The sequence below is a fragment of the Dermacentor albipictus genome, chromosome 5 (genome assembly GCF_038994185.2).
Source record: "Dermacentor albipictus isolate Rhodes 1998 colony chromosome 5, USDA_Dalb.pri_finalv2, whole genome shotgun sequence".
Classification (NCBI taxonomy): domain Eukaryota; kingdom Metazoa; phylum Arthropoda; class Arachnida; order Ixodida; family Ixodidae; genus Dermacentor; species Dermacentor albipictus.
This window is the reverse complement of record NC_091825.1, coordinates 95,120,274-95,138,521: the sequence shown is the minus strand read 5'-3', so window position 1 is coordinate 95,138,521 and position 18,248 is coordinate 95,120,274. Positions and strand designations below refer to the sequence as shown.

Sequence of the window (18,248 nt, the reverse complement as noted above, 5' to 3'; positions counted from 1 at the left end):
CACAGACTCTCGACTTATGTAGCCACTAGAGAATATTCGACATCTCTCCCAGACTGCGATCAGCTCACGTGCGAAATCGCGGAACTTGTCCATCACTTAATAGAAAAAGGCCATGATATCTCTTTTCAGTGGATACCAGGTCATTGCGGTATCATTGGAAATGATGACGCCGATAAGGCAGCTCGGACGTCAAACCAAGAAGGCCGCTGCGTCCCCATTCCTCTCTCAAGGACCGACGCCGCAAGGCAACTTGGCATTCTAGCACGCACGATCTCCTTGGAAGAGTGGAACACCGCACATACAAGGCGCACAATACTGCACAGACTAAACCCGTCACTTCAACTAAAACCTCCAGCGGGTCTACACCGACGTGAAGCGTCTCTTCTGTGTCGGTTATGGCTTGGAGTTGCCTTCAGGAATGCCTACTCAGCACTAATTGGAATGACTGATACTCCTGCATGTGATGTTTGCGGATGCGAGGAGAACATTGACCACTTATTGTGCCATTGTCCTCAATTTCAAGCACAAAGACAGTCTTTGTCCAACACATTGAGGAAACTATATGATCGTCCTCTGAGTGAACAGACCATATTAGAGCACCATCCCGACCGATCATCGGCTCAGAAGGCAGTGAAGGCACTTTTGTGTTTTCTCAGAACTTCTGATTTGCTCAAGCGACTGTAACTGAAGTGCTGTCCGTACACGTATCTACACCCTCTCTCTCCCTTCTTTCTCTTCCCCTTCTCCCTTCCACCAGTGTAGGGTAGCCAACCAGACTACTGACTGGTTCACATCCCTGCCTTCCTGAATTCTACTCTCTCTCTCTCTCTCTATCTCTCTCTCTCTCCCAGACTGCTGACTACAACCTGGTTTGCATGCCAGTAGGTAGACCTCAGGCTACCTTTTTGAGAACCATCGTGACTAAGCAGCATATCTTGTGTTGTACACAGAAGCCTCAAATACGTCTTCATATGCGAGAAGTTACAAGATAGGCCCAGATTCCAATAATGGGTCTGAAGCAGCTTAATTAAGCAGCGGGGTCTGCATACGAGTGCAGCATGTGGATCACGTTCACATTTGCATGGACAATGCGGTCAGTTCTACCAATTCTTCGGCCACCATCGTCATTCCGACCCGTCTGGTCACAGCCAAATTCCAAACGTCGTATATTACCTCGCCTTCAGAATCAGGGCTTGACGCTCTTCTTTCCGCTGTTCAGCATGTTGAGCAGAAATTACGATATCAATGAGCAGTGTTCTGGGATCCTAAATCAGCTTTTCAAAGCTTGCCAGTGGCATTGTGCCATTTGAATTACAACTCGTTGATCTCAAGCATAACAGAGAATCGCCGGCACGCGGTCTTAAAGAAAGGCATAGTGTTTCCTTTCAGTGGGGGTCTGGGGACTGCACCAGTTTCAGCAACCACCTTGCTGAAAAAGGGAATGCAGTGCTTGTGCACTGCATTCCCTTGTGAATATTGAATTCGTGAATATTCCCTTGTGAATGGTGATTAGTATGACATTCCTGTATAGAGTTCTCGCATGGTGTCCACATTTGGTAAAGTTTACAAAACTCACTGAGGAATCGAAAGTTTTCAATCAGTTCTACAGTTGCTTACTTTTCGTAACTCAAAAGGTATAAGAAACGTGGTGAAAGTTAACCTTAATTGAACGTAATGAATTGGAACCTGGAAGGTTTAAGGCGACTAAGCTGTCGCATTAATCCGAACAATACGAACACAGAACGACATACTAATTGTATTGCAGAGATACAATGTCATTTCCTGTAAAGAAGCTTATTAATGGCTTCACAGTTGGTCGCTGTAGTGACACGTTAACCAACGGCCCAAGCAATTTTTTTATGCTGAAAGCACAATCATGAAGGACCATCAGTGTTCTCTTAAAGCACATGTTTGCACTTCAAGCTCAGGACAACTTATATATGTTTTACAGACTGGCGGCGCGTGCAAGAAGAGATAGCTGAACGACGTATACGATACAAATAGCTTCTTATATCGTTTGTGTAATGAATTTAGGGAAGAAGTGAGAGCCGCTGAAGGTGCGGCGACATTTAGACGTTGTTGTGGTGTGCCTTTTAAAGCGCCCCTCACCAGGTCTGGCCATTTTAAGCTGACAAGCGCAGAGTGTACAATGCGCGCTAACGATCGTGTTTGCAAAGTCAAAGTATTACATCGCTACGCGCCGCGGAAAGGTCTGAAATTTCAATCCGAACGCCGTTTTTTCTTTCGCTCGCGGCGACCGCACTACAAGCAGGACGGTGACGTACTCGTGTCCCTGCGCCTACGTGTTGGTGTCAGCAGTGTGGCGTCAATCATCGATACACGTGACTTCGAGAATTATCCAAGGCAACATCTGTTACTTGTGTGATCTGTTGCTTGAATTCACGAATTGAAGTTTAAATTATTATTATTATTATTATTATTATTATTATTATTATTATTATTATTATTATTATTATTATTATTATTATTATTATTATTATTATTATTATTATTATTATTATTATTATAACAAACGGATTGCCCGCGTGTTTTTTGTTTTACTTCATGCCGAAGCAAAAGAGATGTACTTCCGCTTCGTCTGTTTGTTCCCACGGTCGTGCAGTCGCGTGCGCAACTACCGAAACTACGCCAGTTTCTACCGTGTTCCAACGGGTGATCACGCTCTGCAATCCGCTTGTGTCTGCCTCAGTATTCGTGTAGCACTGCATTATACCGGTAGTCAGGTATCCTTGTGCACAGCGTGCAAAACCGTGCGCTGCGCGAAACGAGAGAATCCCAACAGCTCGCGCGCGACGCCGTCAGTGGAAGTGCGCAGCGCCGCAAAACAAAAGAACATGAAAGTGAGGAGAAAAAAAATGAAGGCGGGGTCCGTGACGTATGCGTCACGCGATCCTCGAGGTCCGCTATGGGAGAACGCAGGGAAGGAATTTCGCGTGCGGAGGCTAGACGGAAAATGTGGAGAAAGTGTCTCGCTTTACAGTGGAGCTCGCCTCCTGAAATCATGCGTTCGCGGTGCTGAAATAGTTATATCGCGGCTCTTAATGAGACGATTAAAAAAGAATTCTGCGGCAGAACGCTCCCTGGAGGACACGTAACAACCTCCAGCGTATAACCAAAATTTGCAATTTGGCCTGGTAATGCCAACGTTTATAATCAGAATAAGGCACTTATCGTACTTCGTACACGAGGTTCTCTTGGTAATCTTCAATGCGATCACGTTTCAAGTCATTTGACGATGGGAACATTGGGAATACATATGGGCATACTCTGGCGAATTCAAGTATTATGGAGTGAACATTATACTGTACGGCAGAATCATTTTGGTTTTACCTAGTACAAATAAAGCAAGTTCTTCGCTATTATAATTTAAGTCTTCCAAAGCTTGCTTTAACACAGTTCAATCGTTCAATAATAAGATACAACAGCTTGCAACGCTCTAATATTATGCTGTCTTCTAGGTAACAAACTGCTTAGCAAACCTCGTTTTTTTTTTTCAAGTACATGCTACAAGGCAGTACAAGCGTTTACGTCCAAGAGTTCTCATGCACCCGTAATACTACCTTCGCAGAACATGTTCTCGAATAGCATCCAGAAGTGTTCGTTCCAGGATTCGAGTGCTGTGGCCCGCAGTCCTGCCATCTTGCGGAGTGCCACATCCAAGAAGGCAAGGACGATGCTAAGGAGGGCCAAAAAGAAGAGGAGCAGTGCCCATACCTGCGCACATGTTGCGAACGCAAATATATAGGTGTGCGAATGGAGCAGGGTTCATACATTCGCAAGTACACGTAACAATTGGCAAATGTACTGCAGGGACCCTAAGGCAGTATATACCCGCACATGTATTGCGAGCTTCAAGATAAAGGTGTGATACCATCTCGACAGGATGAGGTAGATATTCCCCGCAAGAATCGGGAAATGACGATGAAGTCAGGCATCGTGATTGGGAGGTATTCTGTAAGAGTCCACCTTGTGAACATGTCCGTTTCGTCCACTGCTGAAGTTCTGATTGGCTGCGCTAGGCTGCGCGTTCACAGCAGCCAGGTGCCACAGCCAATGAGAACTTCAAGAGCCGACGAAATGGACATGTCCACAAGGCGAACTCTTACAGAATACCTCCCATGATGGAAACAAAAGTAGAAAAGAGTGTATTCACTTAATTGGTACACGGACGTGACTCCCATCTCAGTCTCGAGCGGTTCTAATTAACAGGGGGTCAAGTTGGCCTTAAATAACCCCTGGCGGTCTTGTGGTGGTCGACGCCTTCTTCTAGAGCCTGTGGAAGTAGGTTCGGCCGTCGACCAGGCCCTTCGAGTTTTCTGTCCTTCTTCCATGCCTTTGTGTCAGCTCGAGGTAAAGGGGTTGACGCCCTTTCGGTCTTGTGGTTGTCGACGTCTTCCCGGGGAGCCTGTGGAAGCATTATTACATTCATCAGGATCTGTCGTCGATGGCCTCCCACCCTCTGGTTTGCCTTCTCTTCGTCCATCCCATTGTTTCAGCTCGGGGAAAAAAAAGGGTTGACATCGTTTCGGAGAAGAGGGCAATTATGTTGATATGGGGACGCCCGTTTGCACGCTTCTTACCCTTGAAAGGTTGATGTCCAGGCTGACCGTAACAGCCTCTTCTGGGACGAGGCAAATCATCTTGTCATAAGAACGTACGACTGAATGTATCTCACTCCCGACAGGTCGATCATAACAGGTGTGGGAATGGGTGAGGGTTTATACATTCGCAGGTGCACGTAACAACTGATAAATGCACTGCAGTGGCCCTAAGGTCGTATTCACAGGAAAACCTTGATAGACTTGCGCGCGTTTAGCATACCTACTTTAGGTTTGCACGCACTCATCGTGGACCGGCGGTTTAGTTGACCATGGTTTCTGTTTTCTGCTGTACAAACGAGGATAGCATTCGTGTCGAGTGGTTTATCTCATAAAAGCTATGACGAACATAATTGAATTGCGAGATTCCGTTATTAAGATACCAGCGGTGAGCACAGAAACTTTCGTAAAATGGCAAGGAACACAGCACACCATGGTGGTTCATATTTTTTTATTCCAAAAGTGTATTAAAGACAGAAGTTCGCTGGTAAACGCCTGCATTACAACGAAGCAATGTCGAAAACAAACTATCTTTGGTGAGAGAGACTGAATGTCATTTATGGAAAGGCAGAGAGCTCGGCCACTCATGCTACGCTCGGCTGGGGAATGGGGAAAGAAAACGAAGGAGGGATAGAGAATGAGGAGGAAAATGATTATTATGATGGCAAGGTGATGCCATACTCGGTCTCGCACTTAGCGTGCAACGTTGTGGAAGCTGTGCACGAAGCTAGATCATCAAAATGTGTCACAGCGCGCCTTTCGTGATTGAGAGGTTTAGGCGTCCAGCTCGTGAGAACTGCGTGAGTATGAGCTTGAGGCTGCCGCGACGGGAAACAAATTAAAAACCCGAAAAGGAATACAAACAAAACCAAATTGATCTGAAACAGCATTTAGCAGCCGTACATCAAGGTTTGTTGCTTTTTTTATTGTTTAACTTGCTTGAAAGCGAAAACATTAAATGGCTAATGAGGCGGAAAATCGGACGTTGTCGGCGTGACCAAACGATGGCCCAAAAAGGCTGCGAATTCTAGACCCTTCGTGGGAGTCGAACTCACGACCTTTGGTGTTAAGGCGAAGTTCATTAAGGCACAGTAGGTTAAGGTGAAGTTAGTTAAAGCACTTGAACCCACGACCTCAGCTGGGAGTCGAACTGATGACCCTGCGTTGTGAAATAATGTCAAAGTATGGCGCGGTGGCCGCAATGCTTTAGCACTTAGTTATCCACGGATAAGTGCCCCTTGAATTCTTTTTATTTTAATGCTGAATCTAAAGGCGCGCTCATTTTACGCTCTTGACGCGGCGCCACCTCCTCCCCATTGGCTGCGCCGTCACGTGCCCTATGACGTACGCACTAGTAAAGCCCTTCAGTGATAAAAAGCAGCGCCATCTACGCCGCCTCTTCGCACTCGTTTCTCCTCGCGCGCTCTCGCCCCTCTATGCAGCGTAACAGACGACGCCACGCGTTATTGCGAGCGGGATGACAACTTTTCAGTTTGACGCTTTTGTTTTAGCACCTGTTTATTTTCTGACGCCTTATTTCAACCCTGGGAAGAAGAAAAAGTGGTGCGAACGAACTTTTAAAGGGAAACACGCCAAACATAAAGGACATGCGCTGTCGGTGTTTTTTTTTTTTCATTACATTTGTTTGTGGTCTGCTGTTCTCAAGATTCCGAGGAATAATTTCGTAAAGGATGAAAGGCAAGGTATGAGCAACTTCTGTGGCAGGGAAGTGTTTGGGTATGCACGGTTCGGAACTTCGTTCTACGTTCTTTTTGCCGAAGCGACGCCCAACGCCTACGCCGGATCGCGCTAAAGGAATGTGTGCTTTGGAGTCACGACTGGGATAACGCGGGCGCACACGTTCGCGTCTGTGTACGGGTTTCCGCTGAGTGCGGTTTGTGAATTGTCACAGTTGAAGCACGTCAGCCTCAAAGCGTTCATTATAAATAGAAGCTACTCATGTGTTTTGAGTACCGCCGACTGTAACTGCTCATTTATACAGCTACGGCGTTAAGGCGAACTGAAGCAGTGATTGAAGCCACATCATTCTGGCTTCACCTGGAGCTTTAAACGTTAAAATTTATTGCGTTGGCATTGACTGTGCTCTCTGGCTAATAAACACACAGCGTGATGGATGCATCGTTCCACTCTACAAGTCCTTTTTGCCGAAATCGTGCATAATCAAAGGCTCAAGTTGCTCATCCGAAAAATAATTTTAGACATTAAGCGAAAGATAAATACCATTCCACACGAATTAAACATCACACACTTATGAAACGATTCATCGCGGACAAAAATTAATGAAAAGAACTCAGTAAGGCTATTGTAAATGTTGATCGAATGAGCAACGTTTCCCACAAAATTCTTAAAGCTGAAACAATCTTTTTGCTAAAGTATATTAACGCGTGCGAGTCTGATTTATTTCGTGAGTATTCTAATCGCTTAATTGACGCTGTATGTTTTCCACGTCTATAAACACAAGCTTAAAAAAACTCAAATTTTAGTCTTTGAGGAGTCATTCCCGTTTTTCTTATATCGAAAACCATGGAGAAACTCCACTGGAGTTATCTAAGTGTGCTAAGCATAAGTTGGCCTACGCCCAAATTTCAGTTGGCGAACCCGCAACTTAAGTTTCCCCACCCCCAAATTTAAGTAGGTGCATTTTTAAACTTCAAGTTGGTCCACCCTTACTATTGCTTTTCCATGCATTTCTATGGATCTATATGTAAACTGTGGGTATCATCTCTGATCATTTTCTTTTTTTTTCCAATTGTTCCTTATCGCTTATAAAGCTACCAATCATATATAGTTACACTATTATGACGATTAAATGCCTTCCAATGATTCAAAATCACAAATAGCGAGTAGTGGGAGACCATCCTCACCGACGCGGACAAGGAGACCCAGAGGGGTATCCTTGTAGTTCTGGCGAGTGTATTCTCGGAAAAGAGACCCACCCACCCACACCCAACACCCATTACCTTTTCATTCAATGAAATGTTACTCTTTCTCTCTCTCTCTCCCTCCGTTACAAAATAAGTAACTACTTACTTGAGGGTCGAAAGTCAGCAAGTAACCAGCCATGTTGTTTTCTCGAGTTTGGTTTCTGCCAGCGAAAATATTGACTGGTCTCACGTAGAAAGTCGACGTCGAGTCCAGTAATTCATCCCGTTTGGCTGTCCTGGCGACAATGGGCATGGTGAGATGAACCACCTGGAACGGAATCCACCGCTCACCGTCAGCGTTGAGTTTTCTCCCACAAACAGATTTCGAGCTTCAGCAATCGTCCGCATTTTAGGAGACGACTCACGAACTACATGATTCGCTTAGAGTTTCGCCTTAGGGTGAGAGAAATATGGCTATTCTGAAACCGGAGAGCCTAACGAAGAAACGATGAGTCAGCAGTCTGTAATGTAAATGATATGGTATCCAGAAGTTGAAATTTCTTCAATTATTACACCGCTCACTCTGTCAATCAATTACAAGAAAGGGAGACGGAGACGCTTATTAAAGAAACATTCCTGATAAATAATCTGCAAACCTACGGAACGATAAAGCTAGAGGTAACTAATTATTTACCAAGCGTATAATTGAGCCACAAATGTCAAACTTCCCATTCCGTAGATTGTGAACGTGATGTGACGTAGAGTCACAATTGAGCCACAAATAATTGAGCCACAAATGTCAAACTTCCCATTCCGTAGATTGTGAACGTGATGTGACGTAAATGTGACATTCAGGACACTGGGAAACATTTCAGATAACTACTACATGACACTCTGAAGCGCTTGCCACGCAATATTTTTTTTTTCAAAACTACGGTTTCACTGGCTCTGTTGAACCTTCCTCCCCTCCCCCCCCCCCCCCCCATCATCCATACGATTCAGCCTATTTACATCGCGATAGGGATGATATGGACACTCCAGGCACAATTTTGCCATCGGTCATGGCGTCGCCGTCGCCGTCACGTTCGGTATAAAGTCCAAAGGCGATAACACTTTCGCCGCGCGCCGTATGCTGTGTGTGAGAGTGAAAAGGCGCCAGAGGAGCCGACGATTGCAGCTCCATCTGCCGCGCGCAAGAAAGGAAAGCTGCGACGAAACGCGCCGTCGCGCCAGAGGCCTTATAGGGGCATACGAGGCAGGAAGGGGGGAGCGTTGTTCGCCGGCATCGACTGTGTATTTCGCGTTCACGCGCAAGGGGAACCGTAGATCGCGGCTCGCCGTCGCAGCGTGCAAGCTAGGAAAGCGGCACGGCAGCGTGAAAGGGAGATTGCGCGGTCGCGCGTGCGTTGTACCCTATTTTAAAAGCGGTCTGCACATCGCTCATACTTTTGCCCGTGCTGTGTCCTCCCCGCTCAGCTTGCGTTGAAGCGATACGCAGCGCGAAGGTCTCTCCACTCGCTGCTGCTGCCGCGATTCCTCCCGTAAGCGTTTTCACAGCGAGTGTCCTCGGTCATCGATAGCGATGTGTTCATGTTTGTCCGGGCTCGCTGACGCCATGCTTGTTCATTTAGTTACTAAGCGAATGTTTTCAATTCTATACGGCCGATAAATCTACTATCCTTACTTCGTGTAGCTGTCTACTAAATTTCTATAGCAATCGATGCTTCGCCTTTTGTGCGAAACTGCGATTTTTCTCGATATGTTAACTCTGTAGCGCACTCAGCTTATTCCGCGCATTGGGCGAATTCCGGACGCAGTTTGTAGATGTTTTTATGAAGGGCGACCGGTCAGTAAGAAACGGTTCTGATTGAAGAACAGTCATCGATGATCGTTCATAACTCGTGCTGATGGCGAAAGTACCACGTGTCTTCGCTCTCAGCATGCACACAGCGGTAATTTGAAAGCGCCAGGATTGGCTTTATTCCACGGTTAATAGACCAGGGATGACGTGTTAGAGGTTCCATCCAGAATGCTTTACTCACGTTGTTTATGACGTCAGCCATCAGGCCAGGAGCCCAGGTTCCGTTCTGATCAGGAGTTCCATACGTAAGCTGAGAGGGCAGGTGGTAACTGTACCTACGAAAAGCAAGCGCATCCAGGCTATTGTAAGAGGCCGGATAAACAAAGGCAGTTAACGCGCACAGAAAAACGAGCTATGTACCAGTTCCTTTTAAGCTCACTTATGTGACAAACGCACACATTGCTGTCCGTCTAATAAATGTGAACTCGGCAATATACAGTAAATCGAAGGGCCCAAGTCAAGTAATTTTACGTAGTGTTTTCTCCCAGTCATTCCTAAGATATTTCTTTAATTTAGCAAGCCTCCCTGCGTGAGGACAAAATTGTCGAATTGTCGAAATTGTAGAGCTGGTAAGTTTCCTATCTAAATCTCACTCTTATCTGTAGCGCTTCCAGTAGGTGTCTTTGGAAAGTGTGAATTACCGGGCGCGCAAATTATTGTTGTAGAGAGCCAAGCCATAGGGATGCGAACTAGAGACAGACAGTGGAGCGGCGTCTTTCGGTAGTATGTAGAGGTATATTAGTATGCAAAGTGTGTAAAGAACTAAATAGAAGTTGGGCAAAGGTAGGAAGTCTACCTTTGTACTGTGCATTACCCACCTAGTGGTACTGTACATTGCACCGAAATTTCTTTATCTAACGAATGAGAATTTAAAACGAGGAAATTTTGAGAGATAGAATCATGCGTTACAGCAATTGTAAACAAGAAACGTCGAAGGACGAAAGTTCAGAAGCGGCTATGAAAAGCTTAGAATCTCTCTTTGCACTTCTTTTAACATAGCACATCCACAAATCACATTTCTAGAGTCCCGATGCTCTGAATATTAGGAGTATGTCGAAACTCTAGATTTATTTATACGGAGTACCAGGAGGTAACGAACGAGAACCAAGGAACCACTCTCCGCTTGGAGGTTCAAGAGGCGTCCATAATTAGCCACTATAAGGGAAGAGAAAAGAAAGAAGATGCACGGTGCGTGGCTTGCACGCGAGAATGACACGTTTGGCAGCAAACGAGGCTCAGGTCACCACTGTGGGAACCGCACACCTGTACAAAACGTCTAGCTCGTTTGTTTTCCGGAATCTATCTGCCAGCCATGTTGTGCTCGTGGACAGGCCGCTAAATACTCATCTCTATTCTGCTCGTCGCTTTACGCCACTGATCTGTAATAAAGTAGAGATCAGTGGCGAATTTTGGAAGTCTCCTTAACCTGCCAGAGGAAGCCGCTACAAGTTAAAATGATCTTGGAAGCTATCATGTCCGAATGTCCGAAACGGGGCTCACGTAGTAAATAAGTGACATCAGTTACAGCTTCGAAGTTATGAAAAGGTACCAACGACCTGCTGTAAGCTGAAGTATAAGACAGTTATTAGTACTTGAGAAGCCCACCGAGCGAGTGTTGGCTAATCGCAAGAGATATTGGAAAAATTCACTCGCCATCCCGGCCTACCGGCTCTTCGAAAGTGCGTGTCCAGCGAGGCGGCCCAAAATCACGAATACGACTGCTGAGGGGAGTACGCAATGCTTCATTGCTCAATTTCTCCTGCAGCACATTATTCAGCCACAAGAGAATGTGACCGTACGGACTTCCCCTGTGCTGCCATTTCATTTCCGTTTGCTGCTCCTCATATTCACACTATTCCTAGGGAGTCCTAGGTTTGCGTTGCATATCCGTAGCAGTGCTGCAGCAACAATGCAATTAGTTGCTAGTCTGGTTATTTTTTATATGAAAGGATAGTGACGTTACTCCCCACGTCGCAAGCTGCCGTCGCGGTGGCAGCTCGCGCATCCGTAATCTTTACTGTGAAACGTATGCGGGGAGTGCTACCTACTTCACATTGTTAGAATGAGTACGTTTTAATCAATCATGCTGCTTGGATCTTTGAAGAAGAAGAAACTTTAGTAAAGAATAGTCCGGCAGTTCTTGATGTGGTGGCCTCAGGTGACGGCTCGAAGTTCTTGGACTCGAGTGGCATCTTCGGCTTGCCGGACGGCCCAGAGCTGGTCTGCCAGCTCTGAACTTCTGATAGCCGCCTCCCAGCGGCGGTGAGCTTCTTCTTTATTGGAACGAATGTTTTGCACAAGCATGTATGTGCTCCTCTCTTCAATCGCTGGAGGGATTTTTTTTTCTTTTTTTGAGTACTACGCCGCGAAATATCCCGACCAACTAGACGCTAATGGCTCCGCAGTATAAACAGTCGCAATATCGCCAGAAGAGCGCAGCGTTTTACGCGATAGCAAAGTTTATCGCAACGGGGGATGCTGCTGATGCTTCTAATAATGGCGGTGGTTCATGCTTTCGGCTTGCACTACTTTGAGCGAAACGGGTAGTAAACGTCAAGTTAATGATGTCTAATATTTTATTGGGCGCTCACTAACGCTGGCTGTTTTCCGTCGGTCTCTTTTGGAGCATCATTGAGGTGCGACACCCGCAATGTCACCGGCGATGGTCCTCACCACTCCGGCATTCTGAGACGTCTGGTAGCAACCAGGCTACGGTTCGTTCTCCACAGCACTAGCAGCCTCGCTTGCTGTGTCATTCCAACATGTCGAATCAGCGTATTGTTGCAACACAGTCCAATGAATTCAGCTGCGACGCTGAACCTTGCTGTCGCTCTTTATGCTCCGCCTTTAGGACGGAGCCGCCGAGTTCTTTTCTAACCTACAATCTGCGATTTAAAATTCTGAAAACCACTGTCGGCCTGTGCTGTACTACAAGGCACATTAGAAAATTTCGGTGTTCATTTTATCTATGAAGAGACAGCGGAGGGGAGTGTGGAAACTATATTGCCGCATAAACGGAAAAGGCTTTATATTGTGCACTTCTACCTACGAGAGCTTCATGTCCTTTTGACGCGTTACTTCTCGTTTTCTTACTTATCTTGTGCAATCTTGTAGGTATTTTACAAAACCGCCACGCAGCATCTAAAACCAGAACGAGTATACACTGTAAGCAAGTTTACACCTTTACGGGGGTTTTCTTGTAGCACTAGTAACTCCGTTACCGTTAAGGCCTCACAGAAATAGATAGAAGCCGATAACGGAGCTCTAACTAGACGCGTGATGAGAAAATACGTAGTTCAAAAATTATGCGCTCATTCTTACAACCTCGGGCGCACGGAAATATCCGACAAGATAGTTTCATATCTCTGCCTGTGAACTTCTCGTGTCGGACATTCCTGTGCGCCCAAGGCATCAGAATTATTGAATAATTTTCAACTAGGTCATTTGTCAACACACGTCTAGTTAGAGTTCCGTTGTCGGCCTCTATATGTAGGGGTATTACAGTAACACCCTTACCCAACGGTTAGGGTGTTACTCGTGCGACACGAAAACACCCTTAAGGGTGTAAACATTTTTACAGTGTATGCGGCGTAGCAGGAAGAGTGTTTTAAACGTTCGCAAATAACACTGAAGCGACAATTTCTAAATTTCGTTTCTTTATTAACTCCTACAACGAGCTATACGGAGGCTCAGACAATTTCCCTTGTGAGCTGCGTAGCTTGACGAAACCGACAGGACAGATTCGAACTTGGCTCGGTGCCCACGACAATGAGCGGCAAGTGGGAAGGCGTGATTACGATTGCGTGCTCGCGGAGACGCATGCTGAACTATCTGCCGGATAATACATTTAAACTTACCTAGATAACATTATATTCTGTGCTACAACACTAGTCTGACAAGAACGAAACCGAATGGCGCATTTTTCATCAGCCAATTTCGCATAGGTTTCCTGCACGGTGCGTTCTCGAAATTTTTTTTTTCCGGTGCCATTCCTCCCGATATTTCGAAGCGTCAAGAGGGCCGCTTGTGCGTCATATCTCCTAGCACAGTTTATTAGCTGCTGCAAAAGTCATGCACGTGTGTCACGGTGTAAGCTTATTTTCAATATGTTCTTTTGGTCAACACTCTCGTGTGGTATTTCTTGTAATTCCCTTGTGATTATTCAGATTTAGTAAGTCCAACCTCACGCTCAATTGAAAAAAAGTAAGCCCGGCAAGCCCGAACCGCAAGTCACTCACGTGCAGTTGAGCACTTGTTGCAGAGCAGAGCAAAACATGTCCGCAACTCCTGTCACATGGACAGTCTTGTTTATTACCTTGACCTCAGCGACCAGGGGTGTCTGGAATAAAACACGAAATTTCAGCCACTATAATAAATACACTGAACGAGCTCAATGCTTTCAGTGGGTCGCTATATTGAGCCCGAAAGCGTTTTTTTTTTTACTGCTACACGAGTAGAGCGCACGCAAGATGCCGCAGAATCGTGCCACTCCAATGCACCATTATGCATCGTTCGAAAGTGACCCTCATTTCTTCAATGCCGAAATGTTTGACTTGCTTCTATCCATGCCTACTCGCCACGTAATTTGAATCAACTAAGTGACAAAACTTCACAATTGGTCAAACTGTCTCAAAACCTATCTTCTGTGCTCAGTAGTATATTGGTTCCACAGGCCGCACGGATATGACCGTATGTCCAATGTGAGAAAAGATCGCTAAGCGTATCCTCACAGTATCTCATCCAAATATACGGTGCTGGAATATTTCGCCGTACCGTTTCTTATTGCAAGGAATATCTTTACGGCAGATCTTTACTCGTAGCCGAGCCTGATTACTTCATTCTTCAGTATTTGTCGGTACCATTTCCTGAAAAGCCTGTCATAAGCAAACATATAGGTTATATTTTTAAGCATAGCCACCTCTTAATGTGCAGTAGCCGTATCTCCTGTATACACACGAAAAGTACGATGATGCGACCTTCAAAAACCTACCAGTACACCAGCTGCAGTGCTCTCGTTTAAGAAAAAAAAAGAATTTTTTTTCGGCTACACAAGTGACACAGCAGCGTCTTTTTTTTGTCTTTTGGTTTCCCTTTCCGAGTCTCTAATCTTTGAAAAAGCTTGTCACCTTAGCGTACCAACAGTTATGGTTAGCACTGCTATCTGTAATCACTCCTTTTCTCAACCGTTTCTACAAAACGACTGTTATCCAGCTGTATAATGCTGGTTCAACATTCGTGCTTCGTTCTCTCTGTACTCACGCGCAGTTACATCAATTTCTGAAGTAAAATTTTGGCCGCACCAAGTGAATCACGATTATGAACACGTACCGGCAAGAATCCCACGCGCAGATGACAATGCATTCTAGTAGCCGTTGCCAGCAGTTCTGGCGCTGCAGAAGTGATTCCTTGTGCCTAAACCTTTCCCTTTCCGAGTCTCTAATCTTTGAAAAAGCTTGTCACCTTAGCGTACCAACAGTTATGGTTAGCACTGCTATCTGTAATCACTCCTTTTCTCAACCGTTTCTACAAAACGACTGTTATCCAGCTGTATAATGCTGGTTCAACATTCGTGCTTCGTTCTCTCTGTACTCACGCGCAGTTACATCAATTTCTGAAGTAAAATTTTGGCCGCACCAAGTGAATCACGATTATGAACACGTACCGGCAAGAATCCCACGCGCAGATGACAATGCATTCTAGTAGCCGTTGCCAGCAGTTCTGGCGCTGCAGAAGTGATTCCTTGTGCCTAAACCTTCACCTTCGCAACTGTAGTGACCTTGCGATTTCACACTCAGGCCACCCACACTCCGAATATTTATACTGTCTAAGTCGGGTGGTAAATAGCCCTCTTTACAGATTGACCTCTATCGCATATGTTTCTGCACACCTAAACACCCGGTCTGATACGTTCCTGCGAAAGCAAATAGTGCGTACTCCGGGCACGAATCTAGTGTTTACCAATGCATACAAACGCGTCATGTCACATTGAGGCCCATTACATGTAATCTTGTCGGGAAACTTGAAAAATGTTGTTTGGTCGTGTGTTTGCCGTATATACAATAGCCGTAGTCTAGGGCCATGTTCTAACGGCCTTCGAGCCACACATGGAGGTTCTGGCAGCGAAGATAAATGACGTAAAAATACAGGGCACAATTCACAAAGCTTTTTGTTCGAAAGTTTCTTCGGCATCGGCGGGTTGGTTTCGCTAATAATATGTCCAGTATCAGGATTGGCTAGAGTTTTCTATTAAGAACATTTCTAATGTAATGGCGTTTTGTGAACTCGGGCCATGATCTTACTTTTCGCTCTGCCTTATCACTTCTGCTTTATGTGTTGTTGCAAACTTTCGAATTCAGCTGTTGCAGTACTGTGCAAAACTCTTTCTTCATTTATGTGTACAGCAATCAAATTTCAACAAATCCTATCGTGTTTTATAGATATTCGGAATACCAAAGTAAAAGGAACACGAGCAGAAGTGGGCACTCAAGTGATCAGGGCGCAACACACTACCATTACATATAAAAACACTTAAAGTTCACGAATTTAAAAACAACTAAAAGATTACATTCTGTCAAATACTGATGCCTAGTTCATACTCACAACCATTCTTTCAGGGTGCCTTCATTTCATTTTTTAGGTTTCTGTTTCTGCCTTACATATACATTCGAGTTAGCAAATTATACTGTGTTCACGTCACCTACGTTGTTACTTTATTAGTTGTTAATGAGATTATGTTACAGTGCCTTTGTTTTCATGACATTTATGCGTGTGTATTTCTTCAATCATGACAAACGTGACAAAGTGCACTTTGCAAAGGCTTTGCAATGTTTGTGGAGTTGGAGGCGCTTCTGTATTGCGCGTCTCTAAATTGTTTTTGAGAGCACAGCTTTTACGAACCAGTTGAAAGCTCCTGCTGCGCTGGTCTAACATAATCATCCTGGTTTGAAATAGTTGGCGCCCATAATTTGTAAGCTCAGCGATGCAATACAGACACAGAAAAAGAAAAGACACGGTATTTATGTGTTCCAGTGCGATACTTATTCGCCAAGTGTATTAATTTATAGATTCTTGCGGGCTCTGCTCCTGTTCAGTGTTTGCTCTATAACTCCTAGAACAATGTGGCAGCGGTTTGTGCCCATATGACAATGATAGTGCAGGAAGCTGCAATAACGTGATTGTGCATATGGAACGCTTCCTCTAGATATACTTTATGAGGGTTAACAAGAACTCCTATGGTGCTTCAAAGATCTCCAGAATACGAAAGTAAAAGGACCCGCCGTGGTTGCTTAGTGGCTATAGTGTTGGGCTGCTAAGCACGAGGTCGCGGGATCGTATCCCGGCCACGGCGACCGCATTCCGATAGGGGCGAAACGCGAAAACACCCGTGGTACTTAGATTTAGATGCACGGTAAAAAACACCAGGTGGTCGAAATTTCCAGAGTCCCCCACTACGGCGTGCCTCATAATCAGAAAGTGGTTTCGGCACGTAAAACCCCATAATTTAATTTATTTACGTAAAAGGAACACCAACTGTAGTGGGCACTCTAGTGATCAGGGGCGGAATTCAAGAAGCTTTTGTTTCGTAAGTGGTGTTTGCCATTGGCCGGAGGCCTGTTCTAATAGTACGCCCAGTGCCAGAATTGCTTTAGACGGCCCATGGGACGAAAAATCCTATGTCCAGCGTTGCACCGTCCGGCGTTGTGGCACCAAAATCCATGGCACCAAAATTCATAGGGAGTCGAACCTTCGAACTTTGGTGTGAGTCTAACTTACTACTTGTGGTGTTAATTAAGGCGATTTTATTTAAGACCCACGACCTTTGGTGCTAATTAGGGCGAATTAGGCCATCAGTCTTTTTGTAAGAAAGCCTGAAACCGAGCCGAAGAAGCGTCAGCACGATCTGTGATGTTAATTATGGCAAAGTTACTTAAGGCACAAATTATTAAGATAAAGCTATTTAGGGCACTCTAACCCACGGTCTTTGATGGGAGTCGAACCCACTTGGAGATGTGGACGAACCGGCCATATCTCTTATTGCATTGGATATTGAAAAGGTGGTTATTGAAAACGTGACGGGCACTATTGGTGTTTCAAGTTCCAGTGTGGTGCATATCAGCTACGTGCTTTGATTTCCAGACTTTTGCGAGCTCTGGTTATATTTTGTTTGCTTTTAGGGCTCCTAGAACAGTGGGACATTGGTACTTGCTTGTATGATACAGGTTTATTTCGCATATATGGCAATAACCTTCAATAATGTGAGTGTATATAGGACGCTTCCTCTGGTTAGGTTTTTTGTCTTGTTGATATTTCTGACTTTACACGTCTGTACGGCCATGTTATATCAAACTTTCAATATTGATTGCACCATTGACAATTCATGACCACTTCTTTTGGGCTCTTTTTCCATACCTGGCCCTTGCACCAGAAAACACTCCATCCCCATCGTAATTGTTGATATTTAGGCTTTTAATTTTTCTATAGACTTAGTACCCAGCTGTGACTGCCGGGGAACGCGCGTGTGTGTTACACTGAGAAAGCGGTGGCTTAAATTTCAATTTTTTAAAATCTGTAATAGCTGACTCTGATTTACCGTACCTCCCTATTCCTCAGTATTATTAAATGAACAAAAACAATTTACGTTTCTTTTTCGAATTGAGAACAATGCAGAAAAAACCTCTAATTGAAGTGCAATCTGTGGCAAAAGAAGTAAACTTCACGGCTCTAGTAACGGGGAGCACGTGTTCTCCTGTCAATGCCCTCCGAAACTTGAAACATTTCTAATATGGTAAATCACTCACGAAAGCTGATGTGATAAAGTCCACGCATGGTCCTTCTGCGATTATTTTATGCGCTTTTTTGTCTGTGCACTCATTGCACGGATGT

General features: G+C 45.0%; 2 protein-coding genes across 3 annotated transcripts in view; one reads left to right on the top strand and one right to left on the bottom strand.

The window, feature by feature from the left end:
* LOC135918614 (uncharacterized) overlaps positions 1-18,248 on the top strand; it is an 87,030-nt gene that overhangs the window by 25,480 nt on the left and 43,302 nt on the right. The window lies entirely within an intron of this gene.
* Positions 1-18,248, bottom strand: part of LOC135918622 (glutamate receptor ionotropic, kainate 5-like) — a 57,042-nt gene that overhangs the window by 21,651 nt on the left and 17,143 nt on the right. For both annotated transcript variants that reach the window (XM_070538620.1, XM_070538621.1), the window contains exons 2-5: positions 13,604-13,704; positions 9,547-9,640; positions 7,671-7,832; positions 3,582-3,735 (exon numbers count right to left, since the gene is read on the bottom strand). In XM_070538620.1, coding sequence (XP_070394721.1) covers positions 3,582-3,735; positions 7,671-7,832; positions 9,547-9,640; positions 13,604-13,704 — 511 coding nt within the window. The remainder of the gene's footprint in view (positions 1-3,581; positions 3,736-7,670; positions 7,833-9,546; positions 9,641-13,603; positions 13,705-18,248) is intronic.